The sequence below is a fragment of the Colius striatus genome, chromosome 2 (genome assembly GCF_028858725.1).
Source record: "Colius striatus isolate bColStr4 chromosome 2, bColStr4.1.hap1, whole genome shotgun sequence".
Taxonomy (NCBI): Eukaryota; Metazoa; Chordata; class Aves; order Coliiformes; family Coliidae; genus Colius; species Colius striatus.
In genome coordinates, this window is record NC_084760.1 from 110,001,939 (window position 1) to 110,016,657 (window position 14,719).

At 47.8% G+C, this 14,719-nt stretch overlaps 1 protein-coding gene across 1 annotated transcript in view; it reads right to left on the bottom strand.

Moving 5' to 3' along the window:
- Positions 1-201: 201 nt before the first annotated feature.
- Positions 202-14,719, bottom strand: part of ABHD12 (abhydrolase domain containing 12, lysophospholipase) — a 44,164-nt gene continuing 29,646 nt past the window's right edge. Inside the window, exons 5-13 of the mRNA XM_061989058.1 lie at positions 14,367-14,397; positions 7,271-7,316; positions 5,873-6,002; positions 5,022-5,059; positions 4,765-4,844; positions 3,914-3,996; positions 3,138-3,216; positions 2,714-2,841; positions 202-2,082 (exon numbers count right to left, since the gene is read on the bottom strand). Coding sequence (XP_061845042.1) covers positions 2,043-2,082; positions 2,714-2,841; positions 3,138-3,216; positions 3,914-3,996; positions 4,765-4,844; positions 5,022-5,059; positions 5,873-6,002; positions 7,271-7,316; positions 14,367-14,397 — 655 coding nt within the window. The 3' untranslated portion in view covers positions 202-2,042. The remainder of the gene's footprint in view (positions 2,083-2,713; positions 2,842-3,137; positions 3,217-3,913; positions 3,997-4,764; positions 4,845-5,021; positions 5,060-5,872; positions 6,003-7,270; positions 7,317-14,366; positions 14,398-14,719) is intronic.

The window sequence follows — 14,719 nt, forward strand, 5'->3', positions numbered from 1 at the left end:
GGGCAGCTCCCCGTTCCCCCATCCTGAGTGGGGAAGGGGCTCCAGGAGAGCTGCTGGCCCAGAGCTGGCAGCAGCAGCCACAGGGCTCTGCCCAGTCCCAGCTGTGAGCTCATCTGCGCTGCAGGACCCTGCTGCAGCCAACCTGCTCCACTGGGGAAACATCCCCCACCCTGCCAGGGAAAATGGATGAGGCTGAAGAGATCAGCAGTCAATGCCTTTATTAAAACTACACCACTTTGAGATAAACATTTCAGTAACTCTCCCAGCATGGCACTGGCCTGCTGCTGGGAAGGGCGGTGTTGGGCCCACCCGCAGCAGCAGCTCACGTGCCAGGCCCTCAGCTCTGGCCTCAGCAGCAGCAGTGCTGCCTGGAACGTGCCCCCTCACCCTCCAGAGCCACGTTAACTGTTCCTCTTCTGTCAGTGCAATAAATACAAGTGTGTCAAACAGAATTTCAGTGGCACAGTTAGCTTATGAGTATCATGGGTCAGAAACCTCAGGGACAACCACGCTGTGGCAGAAGAATCTCAGTACAAGAACAAGCTACTGTCTGCTTTGCAACTAGTATGAGCCTGCAGCTATAATTTGGATGCATGCTGAGCAGTTTGCACTACGCTGTACACCCCTGAGCAGACCCTTTAGCAGCACAAGTCATTCTGAGCACTAGTGCCTAAACCTACAGCACCTGCTATTGGCTAAAGAGACTAGCAGGGGGCAGAGCCCCAGACAGATCCCAGAGCCAGCACCTGACCCTCTTGGCCCAATGCAGAGCTCACAGGTGGCATAAAGCAGCTCCTGTTTGAGCCCAGGGCAGGGCAAGGGCACCCCCAGAACCTCTGCCTATGGGATAGGCTCAGTTCCTCTCCTGCTTCCTGGACAATATGCTCCGACCATGGCTGAGATGGGCTGAGAGGTGCTACTGGAAGTGCCCGAGATGCCCAGAGCATAGAAGGAAGGTGCAAGGAGAGATGGGGAGGGACACCCCAGACTTATTTTTGTATCCAGAACTGCATGCCATTGCCTGCTTTGAACTACAGGGCAACCGTGTAGCCACTGGGAACAGGAAAACCCAACCCAAGGAGTTAAAAAGTGGTTGAGGAAAAACCTGCCCTTCTCCCTCAAAGGGAGCAGAGGTCTGTCTGGGGGCACCAGGAGAAGGGAACACATCCACTCCCAAAGCCTGGGCCCACCTTGGTCATGGAAAGGGGAGATCAAGCCCAAAAAAAAAGGTAACTCTCACGCTTTCTGGTTTAAACTCCTGCAATTTATCCATGTAAGTCACTTCAGTCCTAATAGGAGATTCACATGAAGAAGAGCAGAAGCTCCACAGAGGGCAGCAGGGATGGGAGCAGAAGTGATAAAAGGGCACTAACCTTTTCCATTAAAGAGATGTTTTGAAAAGGAAGAACAATATCTTTCATTTTATTTCCAAATGTGTGCAATCAGCCCAAGGCTTGCTACACGTTGCAAATGGAGAGCTAAATAAAACCCTCTCATACCACCTGCATCCTCCATGGATTTGTCCTTAGGGCCACTTAGTGAAAAGGAAAGGCAAAACACGTATTTCCTAGAAAGAGAACACCTCAAACTCAAGCAAGACAAGTGTGGTATGGAGACCTGGCAAAAGCCACCCGCCTACAAATGAGTCTCTACGTGATCCAAAACCAGCAGCAATGTTTAAAAGTGAGAGAAACACCCTTGGTCAGGACACACGTGTCCTAGGAATGTCTGTCCTCAGCGGTACCAGGCTGGCCTGGCCAGGCTTGGTTGTGCTCACAGTTTTCAGTTTCCTGGGCTGTTCTCACCCCCTCCGTCCACGCCAACAAAAAAAAGAAGCCAACAACTTCTTTCTTCTGCCATCACAGATGCTGATGCCAGGAGCTGGAGTTGCCAAGGGTATGCGTCGGGACCGGAATGGGGTAGCCCTGACCTCCTCTAGTGCCAGGGATGGAAGGATGGCAGACTGACCCACAGGAACAGGGGAGGAAAAGGAGAGAGGGGAAGGAAAGGAAGGAAAATCTGTGCTGCTAAGCAGCCAGTCTTCAGTGATGATGCTCATGTTCAGATTTTCCCAGGAATTCCCTAGAAAAGGAAACAAGGCAGCAGTGACATGCAGCTCTCCTACAGTCTGGTGCCTGCTGCAGCCTGCAGGTCTCCACATTCCCCTGGCAAATAACCGGGGCTCAGAGCTCTGGTAGCTACAGGGAGCAGCACTGAGCTTTGCTTTCACCCAGCAGAGACTCCCACTAGAGGGGGAAGCAGAAGCAGCTGCTCTGCAAACAACTCTGGAGCATCCAGCTCACAGGAGGCAGGAGTCACAGAATCCTTAGGGTTGGAAGGGACCTCGAAAGATCATCCAGTCCAACCCTCCTGCCAGAGCAGAAACACCTAGAGTAGGTCACACAGAAACTCGTCCAGGTGGGTTTGGAATGTCCCCAGAGAAGGAGACTCAGGAAACCAGAGGAGGAGAAGTGCTCTTAGCTTTCTGTGGAAAAAAATCCCTTCCCAAATTCAGAAGGATTCCCAAATCCTTCCACAGCAGGATTTCCCTTCCCATATCCTGCTTTGCAGGGAGCTGGAGGGCTCTGACCTTGTGCTAAGCCAGTCCCACTCACTCTGGAGACCAGAGGAGTTTCAGAAGAGCTGCCTGACACAAGTACCTGCCACCCATCTCCCCACAAACCCCTGTGCCCCTTTCCCCAGGGCCCCCTACCGCAGTATTCGAGGTAGCTCTGGACTCCTGTAGATGTATTTGTGCCGGTAGCCAAGGTCTGTGTGGAATGGGACAAACTGCACTTTGTAGTCTCGGAAGCTCCGGGAGGTGGCAGCGATGTTGTAAAGCTGAGGCCAAAGGGGAGGCAGGTGAGGGGACATGTGGCACCCCAAAGCAGCTACCCCTGCCAAACCTGCATCCCAAGCTCTCCCTCAGCAGTGGGTTCTGGGTCCCGACCTGACCAGCCCACCACTCCTACCACCAGCAGCTCTAGCTCCGTTTCACTACTCATTTGCTGCCCCCTCCCTTCAGGCTACACACTTCTACACGCTCCTTCCCATTGCTGCCTTTTTGCCTGGCTGGCACGATGTTCCATCCTCCCCAGTTCCTCCCACCACACCAGTCTGCAGAGCCACAGGTGTACCTTCTTTCCCAGATGAAATGGTACCACCGGGTCATCCTCAGCATGAAGGATGAGGAGGGAGCAGGAAATGTATTTCACACTGTAAGAGAGACAACGATGTCACCAAGGATCAGCACAATCCCATCTCTCTCTAACACCAGCACACTTGGATTTTCAAGGAAACTGCATTGCCAAACCTGTCCTGGGGGTCATTAACTGCAGTTCAGCCCTTGAAAACACCATTATCTGGGCACCATTCGTTTCATCTATAGAAAATTTGCTGGCGAAAGGCATCCTAGTAAAAGCCATTTGCTGCTCAGACCAGAGCAAAGTGGTTCACCCCACTGCAAAGCACCATCCTCCAAGGTCTGGTTTAGTTCCAGTCCTGGAAACCGAACTCACAAATGCTCAGGGCTCTCAAATCAAAGGCTCAGTGAAAAGAGACAATGTTATTACACAAAGTAATAAGCAGAGTGGCTCATGCAAATGTGCAGCAGAGAAACTTTCCCAAACCTTCAATGCCCCAATGCTATTGATCTGAAAACCATAACTCCCATGAGTTATGACCAAACCCCTGAGTAGCCTCTGTGCTCTCTGCTGCATCAGTCCTTATTAAGAACCATTAAAAAAGAAAGACCTCCACAGTGCAAAGCTGTGTTGCACTCAGGGCTGGGAGAATAGCTGAAATCCTGTCAGCAGGTATAATGCTCCAACAAAAAGCAGAGAGGCAGGGAGTGCAGCCTCATGTCTGTCCTTCACACTGCCACGGCTGAAACCTCAGCAAAGAGGGAACTCACTTCTCATCGTTTGCAAATTTAATTCCACTTGTTGTGATGGGATCAAGGAAGAACCAGTCAAATCCAGGGAAGTATCTGTATATCTGAGGGGAAAGATGGGGGTTAGTGACAGGTACCAGCAGGGCAGTTACAGCACCAGCAGCCACAGGGCCACTGCCCTCCCAATAACATCCCTCAGCTGCTGACTCTGCTCTCTGCAGCAATGTGGTCTGTGTTTCCACCAGCATTATTTTTCCTCTCCTGTTTCAGGGCCATCTAACTTAAGAGCCTTCTCCTGAGTGCTTGTGTCATCAGGGTCTTTAGGTATTGTGCTGTTGCTGGCAACAATCTTCCCGAAAGGGCTTTATCCCAGAACACCTCAGCAGCCTGACTGCACCCAGCAAGCAGTGCAGGTGTCTGCTCAGTTCAGAACCAACTTGTGGCTGTGCTGGACAAAAGAGATGGCCACAGCAGAGCCAACTCACCAGGGAAACCATGCAAGCACTACGGGGCCACATAGATGGGACAGTGACCAAAAGAAGCCACCGCTTTGCTCACAGCCCACAAAACAGGTTCCTGCAACACAGAAGCTGCAACACATGACTGAGTTTGTCCACTGCTGAGAGCAGAATCTATCTTCCTCTCCCTATGCCCATCCCACTTGGTTTTGCTTGAGCAGGTTCCACACACGTCTCTGCTACTGCTTATCATACTTGTGTTCCCTGGAGCTGCCCTCAGCACAGCTCTACCCCTGATGCTTCTAAACATCACTGCTGGCCCACAAGCCATGCAGTTAGCTCAGCCACACGGCTTCTGAAGGTTTGGAAGCATCCAACCCCAGGCCACCGGTGTGAGAGGCACCGTGTACTTGCCACAGAGAAGGGGTGACTCCGCGCCTCCTCCCGTATGTTGGTGAAGGGAGATTCCAGTATCAGGGCATCCGGGGGTGTTTCTGAAAAGCCAAAGGCAATGTGCTGAGATGCAGGGGTGCAGGCAGCCAGCAAGCTCTGGGGCTGCCTTAGAGTGCACCCAGTCCAGCCTTATCACAGCTGCAAACATCTGTGGGCACCCAGGATGGGCACGACGTGGGCTGGGGGGACAGAGCACCCACCCCCCCCCCCCGACTCACCTCTCTCACAGAGGCGCCTCACCAGATTTGTTGCCACCCTGGAAAGAAGAACAACGAGGACTTAAGTGTGGCACACGTCCTCTGAGAAGCACCAGGCTCTAGTGGAAGCAGGTGGCACAGCGACACCTCAACTGCCAGGGGCTGGGCAGCCAGCCCACAATGACTCAGCCTGCCACAGGTCTCCCATACCCCACTGTCTCCAGTGCATTTAGGTGAGTGAACAAGTCCAAAGAAGAAGCACAGCCCTTGGAAGGGCCCCCCTTAAACTGGCCCTCAGACCTGCAGCTGTGTGACACAGCCTCTTCCCCCCATACCACACGGGCTGAGAAAGGAAGTGGAATGCAAGGCTGTAGGCAGAAAGTAGCAGTGTCTCTCCCATGCATCTCTCCAATGGGACAGGGATATTTCCAAGCTGCCAAATCCTCCAATCACTGCATATCTGAAAACCATCCAACTCCAGACTGGCTATGGTCACCAGGGAACCCAGGGTCCCAGCTGCTCGGATTGCAGTGCACTGGGAAATGTCTCGAGCGTGCTCTGACCCAGACAGGGATCCTGAACATGGCAAAAATTTAGAGGAAGAGCCAAAGGAATCTGCATTATATTATTCTAAGTGTCTTTTTTTTCTTTCCAGAATAAACCTTTGGACAATGAATGTTCAAGATCAATTCCTGCAAAGTCATTCACTGTAGCCCTTCTCTCTCTGTAGAGTGCAAAGGGGAAACAACTCTGCAGCAATTACGCTACGCTACAGAGCCCAAGCCAAGCCTGGGGACTACAGCAAACTGCACCTTCCTCCAAGGTCAGTGTTTAAGGTTTTTCAGAAGCTGCTAAGTCCCACTGATGCTTACCCTGTGCCCAAGGAGTGTCCCCATATATAGACAGGGTTGTCTCCACTCCTTGCTTTTATCCAGTCGAAGACATGAAGGGCGTCATAGGTCATTCCCCTCTCTGATGGGCTGCCTACCGAATCGCCCCAGCCTGAAACACAAACAGTCCCTCTGAGAATCACACAAACTGGTCAGCACAGCCAGTCATCTGCAACTGCAAAGGGACCTGGGACACGGACAGCTTCTGTTTGCTTCACTCTGCTCCTCTAAGATTTGGGGCTGAAAGCCCTGGTTGATTTTCGGTCATTTGAACAAGGTAACTGCCAGCTGCCAGGGAGTTCGTGTGGATCTAATCAACAGCAAAAACAAGAGCTGGATCTCAAACACTATCAATGCTGAGTCCTTGCACCTATCCATCTGCAACAGCCCAGCTCCCTAACCTTACTTGCTTTTGCATGCACATAACCAAATTGTAAGTGGAGTCCCTAACAGGATAAGAATAGGATGCATCGGGTCAAAACCCAAGCACGTTGCACAAAGCTGCTGCAACGTCAGTTTGCCTGGGCTGTTTGATCAGTGCCCTCCAGCAATTTTCCACCCTCCTGATTGTTTTGGCTCCATCACTACTGCAGTGTGTCCACAGGTCCTCTGCTAAGCAGCAAGCATCCCACATCCCTTCTGACAACTACTAAGCAGCCAGAGAAGCAGCTGCCAGCAGAACTGAAAAGCAGGGCAAGCTCCTACAAATAAACCTCTCCCAGAAGTCTTCTTGATAAAAATGCAACAGATTAATTTCTTTCCTGTTTCTCCAGTGGAACTACACTGCAGCCACGGCTGAAATAGTAAAAGAAAGACAGAAAAAAAGAGCAGCACATGCTTGACTGTTGGTGGCACAGTGTTGCAAAGTGGTCATGGCTTCTGCTGAGGATGTTACCAGTTGTTTAGCACATCATTTACTCTATCCCACCTATCAGCTTTTGAAAAGAAGTGCAAGTTCAGTTCCCCGTGTGACCTCAGGAAACTCAATCAGATGTATCCAAAAGGCTGCATCTAGACAATGTTACTAGTTTCCAGATGAGCACCCGGAGGATGCCTTAACTGGCCCCTGTGACAGTCTAAGTGCTCTCTGCTCCTTAGCTCCCAGATCAACTACACTTGGGTGTGAGGACAGAGAGCAGCCAAAGCTCACTGAGCTGGGTATCAGGAAGCAGAGCTACACAGGAAGCTACTGGAAAGAAATTTCTGGAAGTTCCTTGAATATCCATAAGGAAACAAAAAAACAATAGCCACATCTAATTAGCTGGCAGCAAGCATTCTAAAACAACAGCTTTGCTGAGATTAAAAACCCAAAGAGTAACTTCTTTGTTGCTTTTCCAGAAAGACACATCTAAAAGTGTTTCATAATAAAAGTCCACGTACCTCGATAATCAAACGTCACCACGTGGTACCCAAGGGAACTGAGAACCTGGAGGGCAGAGAAACATGCAGAAACCTATCACAGACTTGCACAGCAGCTGTGCTCTCACCTCAGGCCATGGGGCAAGGATGTAATCTATAACACATTATCAGCCTGACATGGTGAAAGCAATAACTTGGGAGTTTTCAGGTATAGCAGGCACAGAGATTTTCAAACACTACACATCTCAGTCCCCTGGTTTTACTCCATTTGTTTCCTGATCGTCACATCAAGGTATCTTAGATCTCGATTCTCCTTTTAACAGCTTTGCCTTTAACATCTGCAAATATCCAGGTTTTCAGGTGAAACACCACAACTGCTTCTTTCACATTATTCAAAATGGCATCAGTGTTGGCATAACATCCAGAACCTCGGGTCAGGTTTCAGAAGGCTTAAACATAATACATCCAGCTGCTCTATCATGAAGATTTATGCTAGAGTCAGTGGTAATCCTAACAAAATCTGTTAAAAGCAAGTAAAAGTACTCAATGTTACATCAACTTGCTCAAAAACATTGCCTTGGTCAAAACAATGCCAATATTCCTGAATGTCATCACTGAATATATGAAGGATAAGATGGTTAATCGGGGGAGTCAACATGGATTCACCAAGGGGAAATCCTGTTTGACCAACCTAATGGCCTCTGTGAGTGCATAACGGGCTGACTAGATGAGGGGAGAGCAGCGGATGTCATCTACCTTGACTTCAGCAAGGCTTTTGACACTGTCTCCCATAACATCCTCATCAGAAAGCTCAGGCAGTGTGGCTTGGATGAGTGGACCGTGAGGTGGATGGAGAGTTGGCTGAATGACAGAGCCCAGAGAGTGATGACCAATGGCACAGAATCGAGTTGGAGGCCTATGGCCAGTGAAGTTCCACAGGGATCAGTTCTGGGGCCAGTCTTGTTGAACATCTTCATCAACCATCTGGATGAGGGGACTGAGTGTGCCCTCAGCAAGTTCGCTGATGACACCAAACTGGGAGGACTGGCTGATTCCCCACAGGCTGTGCTGCCATTCAGCGGGATCTTGACCGTCTGGAGAGTTGGGCAGAGAGGAACCTCATGAGGTTCAACAAGGACAAGTGCAGAGTCCTGCACCTGAGAACGAACAACCCCCTGCACCAGTACAGTCTGGGGATTGACCTGCTGGGGAACAGCTCTGCAGAGAGAGACCTGGGAGTCCTGATTAATAAGCTAAATATGAGCCAGCAATGTGCCCTCGTGGCCAAGAAGGTCAATGGCAGCCTGGGATGCATTAAGAAGAGTGTGGGCACCAGGTCAAGGGAGGTTCTTCTCCTCTCCTCTGCCCTGGTGAGGCCTCATCTGGAGTCCTGTGTCCAGTTCTGGGCTCCTCAGCTCAAGAGGTACAGGGAACTGCTGGAGAGAGTCCAGCACAGGGCCACCGAGACGATCAGGGGACTGGAGCATCTTTCATATGAGGAAAGGCTGTGGGAACTGGGGCTGTTTAGTCTGGAGAAGAGGAGACTGAGGGGAGATCTTATTAACATTTATAAACATCTAAATGGTGAGTGTCAGGAGGTTGGGACATCCCTTTTTTCTATAGTAGCTAGCAACAGGACAAGAGGTAATGGGATGAAGCTGGAACACAAAAAGTTCCACTTAAACATAAGCAAAAACTATTTCCCTGTTGAGGTGAGGGAGCCCTGGCACAGGCTGCCCAGAGGGGTTGTGGAGTCTCCTTCTTTGGAGGTCTTCAAGACCCGCCTGGACATGTTCCTATGCAACCTGATCTAGGTGACCCTGCTTGTGCAGGGGGGTTGGACTAGATGATCTCTAAAGGTCCTGTCGGGGCCTGGGCTATAATGAATGTTATGGAGTCAGTCAGAAACGAAGAAAGTCTGCAGTTTGTCTTTGAATTGCCTTCTACAGCAAAAAGGCCAGAAAGGAATGCCTCTGTGATAGCAAGCTTGAGCAAGGGGAAAACCGAAACAGCAGATTGTAACAGAAACAAGGTCAAAGCAAGAAGATAGGACAGGACATTAAGCATTGTTAGAAGACTGAATAGAGCATTCAATTTAGCATTATATGATTGATTGTACTTGACTAATAAATTGTAACATATGTAACTAACAATAATATAAAGTTAACTAAACGTAAGGTAAGCATAACCATAGTGTGAGAGAAACCTAACTGAAGGCCAGACAGATGGGGTGATATTTTAGACACAACAAGGCTGATGTTTTAAGCACAATAAGGATGGTGTTTTTACTCAATGAGGTTGGTGTTTAAGTTGTTACAAAAATGAAACTTTGAGGCCTTATGCATAGTGCATGATGCTTGGTATTAACTTTTTGCCATGAATTGTAGCATGTACACAGTATTTGAAAAAGGTATATAAGTGATGATTATGTGACAATAAATTGGAGCTGATGCACATCATATTGGTGTCTGGTCACTCCCGTTTCACGCAACAAAGAAGAAGAAGAACCCCTGCACAAAGAAAAAGGAACCCTGCAAGGTCCATTCCAACCCCTACCATGCTGTGATTCTGTGATTCCAAGCTACCATTGCTCAGTATGAACCTAACAGCTCTGTGGTAGATAAAAACAAAGAGAGTCACAAAGAGATTAAAATGCTGTTGCTCTCACCATCTATGTATGACATATGATTTTAAAGAACAATCTTAATATTACCCTCTACCCAAACCTCCTACTAGACAAAAGGAAATCATAGAATGGTAGGGTCCTTCAGAGATCATCTAGTCCAAGTAAAACCAACACTGTATTTCTAGTGTAACCAAAATCTTAGCAGCCTGAACAATTCCTGTTACTAGTTCAGACCTCATTAGCACAGGAAAGGCAAAAAACAAGAGGAAAAAGAGGACAATATACAAGAAAAAGGGTGTTCAGGTAAGTGTAACAATGCCAAATGTTTTATTTATAGGAATTACTTGCACTCCTATAACAATATCGTATTGTTACATATGCTGCTATAATTGGGTAACCTCATGCAGTGGGCCAAAAACCCCTCTGTGTGGGCTCTACACTATCCCAGCACATCAGTTTCATAACAACTAAAAGCTTCGCTGCCAGAGCCTCCATGTACAAACATGAATTGTGGAAGGAGCTTGTGGTAGTCTGTCATTGACAGTCAAAGTAGCCAAGACAACAGGGCTCTTGTCAGTTTTAATAGGTTCTGAATTGCATTGTTCAAGCATGAACAATTTGAATACAGAGTGATTCTGAATACATTGGTAACTGTTATCTGGAAACCGGAGTTGGGCAAAGAATAATTGGACAGCTGTTCAGACTGGAGGGAAGTACACCTTCCAAAGTGAGTTTGTATCTGGTTACTGCTCCACTGCTGCTCCTCCTGCCCCTGGTTACTTGTCTTCAAACACACATTGAATCTGGCAAGAAGGATTTCAGACACCTGCTGCTCAAAGACTGTGCAGCAGCAACAGTCTCAATTTTCAGCGCTGCTGGTGAGAAAAGCCACTTGTACAGATCTGTCACTCAAAAAGAAAGGACAGAGACTTCTTCCAGGTATTTCCCTTCTGAGCCTCTTCTAGAGGGCTTCTCCTGCTACTTCCAGTCTCCTAGCAGCAACAGCAAAAAGGAAAGTGATCCAGCCTGTTCCATTCTGCTGGAATAAGCACAAACTTGGAGTTTCTGGCACGGGTCTGGTAAGCCCATGTACGTACGTGTTCACTTGTGAATAACTGACTGAAAAAGACAAACTAAGCAAATAGTCTCTGTTCTCAGAAGGAAAAGAATACCAGAAACAGAAACATTGGGTTTGGGTAAAGTGTGTTCTCCATTTGTGCACACACAGAGAAACACATGGAACCTTGGAGTATTTTAAAGCACTGCTACTCTTGCTCAGTCAAAACTCAAAACTTCTCTACCTGTCTTGGCCAGTACAAATTGCACTGGACCATAGGCTTGTTACCAGAAAAATGACCAAACAGATCACCTTACATGACAGTATCCTCAACTAACCTTCTGCAGCTTAGCTTATCTTTTTTTCCTCAAAGGAAAAGAACTATCTCCTGTCTCCTTGGGCTTGCCAAACAGCATTTTCTAAGTGATCTGAATTAAAAAGACTTTGGAACTGGGGGTTTTGCATAAGGAGCTGCATTGCAATAAAGCTTAATGAGTGGCAACACTCTTAAACTATAAAAGGAAGGGAATATAATTATAAAGGGAATAGGCTGAAGTTGCCTGTTCTCACATAACACCATGGTGCTATGCCTGGGAAACTCATTGGGTTTTGTGCAAAAGAGATGGCACAACTCATACAAATGCACTGTGCCATGGGAAAGGGGGAAACCCAGGCTGAGCCTGCCTGTCTGACAAGTGATAAGTTAATCCCCAAATTGGCAACCTTGAGAGTGTTTTAATGCAACAAATTGCTTTGTGAATAGGCAAGTACTAGCTTTGTCACTCCAGTCAACCAATGGACCAGCGGGGAGGTTTATAGTGGCTCAGTCCAACATTCTGGTATTTAAAGGACCAAATGTCATCTTCAAAAGTCTGCAGAGTGCAAGGAATCTGAGCTGCCTTCAATTTTGACCAGCAGTTGGTGATGTGTGGCATCACATATGGCACCCTCACTACAACCTGCATTAAGACCAATAGTGAGAGGAAACAACAGTGAGTTCCTGTGCAGATCGGAAGTAGCCACGTGCAGATCAGACCCTCTTTACAGGTTTGCTGCCCCCCTGGAGCCTGAATTAGGGCTGTCATCACATGAGTGGAGAGGTTAGTATCTGTTCCTGCCCTTTCATTAATGACGTTGCAAACAAAAAAAAGTCTGAGGTTGATCAAAAGAGGTTTCAGAATGCTAAAGAACTCAGGAGCACAGGTAGTGTTTTCCTCAATCCTCCCAGTAACAGAGGGAGACTTTGGAAGAAGCAGGTGAGCCCAGGATAACAATATCCAACTCCAGGACTGGTGCCTCTGCCTAAACTTTGGGGTTTTGAACCATGGAAGACCCTTTAAGACACAAGGGTAGGCTGGGGCCTGATGCAGATGGGATTCATCTGTCCTGATGAAGAAAATATGTCTTTAGGGATAAGCCTGGGGTCTGATTGAGAGAGTTTTAAACTAGAGTTTATGGGGATCCCAACAGGGTTGCTATGGGTAAGCCAAGGGCTGGCATGGCATTGTCTGAGGGTGGCAGTGCCAAAGGGAACATTCACACTGCTCCTGGGAGCACAGAGGGCTCAGGAGCAGATCTGAAATGCTGATATGAGACACAAACAGGATGAACTGGAAGCGTTAGTGGGTTCCCAGAGCTGTGGTATCACTGCTGTTAATGAGGCTCAGTGGAATGAGACTCACAATGGGAGTGTGAGATGGAAAGCCACAAGCTGCTCAAAAGGAACAGGCTGGGGAGGAGAGGGGGAGCTATCCCCTTATATGTAAGGGAGAGTTTTGACTGCATAGTCCTTACAGTTCATGGTGATGTGGCTGAGAGCCTCTAGGTGAGGGTCAGTGGAATGGAAAACAACAGAGCTGTTGTAGTGGGTATCTACTACCAATACCCCAGCCAGGACACAGACACTGATGAGTTATTCTGTGGGCAATTAGGGGAAATTTCTGCATTGGTAGCTCTTACCCTTATGAAATATTTCAACTTCCCAAACACCAGCTGGGAATGACAACACTGGTGAGCTAACTAGGGAAAAAGTCCCCCTAGACTTGGTACTTGTGAATAAAGAACTCATGGGAGATGTGACAGTAGGTGGCTGTCTTGGCCATGGCAATCACAAAGTGGTTGAGTTTAAAAGGATGGCAAGAGTTGCTACCCTGGACTTCAGGAGAGCAAACTTTAAGCTACTTAGGGAGCTATTTAGCAGACAATCCTGAGAGAATCTGCTTTTGAGGGCTTAGGAGTCCATGAGAACCAGGCAGTCTGTGAGAATCACCTTTTAGAAGCACAGGAGCAGGCAATCCTGATGTTCCAAGTCAAGCAAGCAGGACAGAAGACCAGCTTGGCAGAACAGGGAACTCAAGAGGAAAAAGACACTGTATGAAGCCTGGAAAGCTTCACAGAAGATGACAGAGCTATAGTTCATGCACAGGGAGGCCAAAGCTTAATTACACTAGGCAGTTTGTTGATGATCCCAAACTGGGAGGTGCTGTTGACTCTCGAAGGACAGGAGGCCTTACAGAGGATCTAGATGGATCAGAGATTCCGCGTCCTACAATTTAAGCAGGACATGAAGGTCCTTGAATGCATCCAGAGGAGGGCAAAAAAAAGTTGGTGACAGGACTGGAAGGCAGGTCCTATGAGGAACAGTTAAGGACTCTGAGCTTGTCTGGTTTGGAGAAAAGGAGGCTGAGGGGCAACTCCATCGCTCTCCACAGCTTTTTGAGGAGAAGTGGAGAGGGAGGTGCTGAGCTCTGCTCCCCAGTATCCAGTGATAGGACATGTGGGAACGGTTCAAAGCTTTGCCTGGCGAGGTTCAGACTGGACATTAAGAAGTATTTCTTTATCAAGAGGATGGTCAAACACTGGAACAGGCTTCCTAGAAAGGTGGTGGATGTCCTGTGCCTGTGAGTGTTTAAGAGGCATTTGGAGACTGCCCTTAAACATGCTTTAACTTTTTGTCAGCCCTGAAGTGGTCAAGCAGTTGGACTAGATTGCTGTAGGTCTCTTTCCACTCAAAATATTCCATGCTGCTCTATTCTATGATGGTGAGGATATAGAAACAGTACCATATAAAAGAATACTCTTACATGGTACCTTAAATTAGTTTACTAGTATAATCAATCAAATTACGGGTGTGATTAAATAAAACTTTAATTTGTTTCTACAAATTGTGTTGTGAAAGCACACCTAGCAAAGAATCTGGCTAGCTCAGTTGGAGACAACAGTAAGCAACAGCAAGTAAAAGACCTTTCAAATACCTTTTAATATGGGGAAATGTACTCACAGCTTACAAATCCCTTTTCCCACACACCTTTCATATCTAGAGGACACTAAGAGCCACTAAGCTATCTGCCTGTTGGCAGTGGGCTGTAATGAGCAGGCTTCTCAAGTCTGTGCACATCTGATGTGTTAATGCAACTGCTTGGACAGGCACTTACCTTGTACAGCTCCACACGGTGATCCCCTCCTCTGGCAAAAGGGATTCATGAAGAAAAAGACAGCAAACAAACAAACAAAGTGAGTATTTAAGCTTCCAGAAACTTTTCCCTGATCTTTTCCCAAGTGCCTCTAGGTTGCAGTTTAACAAAAACATGCCAAACACAAGAAACACCAAAACCACTTTGTCACAGTCTTCGCTGAGCTATGTAGGATGCAGTTTTGAAGTCAACTCCCTACAAATCTCTTCTCACAGCATGTAAAGACAGACTTTTCAACTCACCCTTCCTTATCCCCCTTTTCCAAAGCCTGTAAGACATCTAAAACAGCCTGTCCCTGTTGACTTTGTATACTT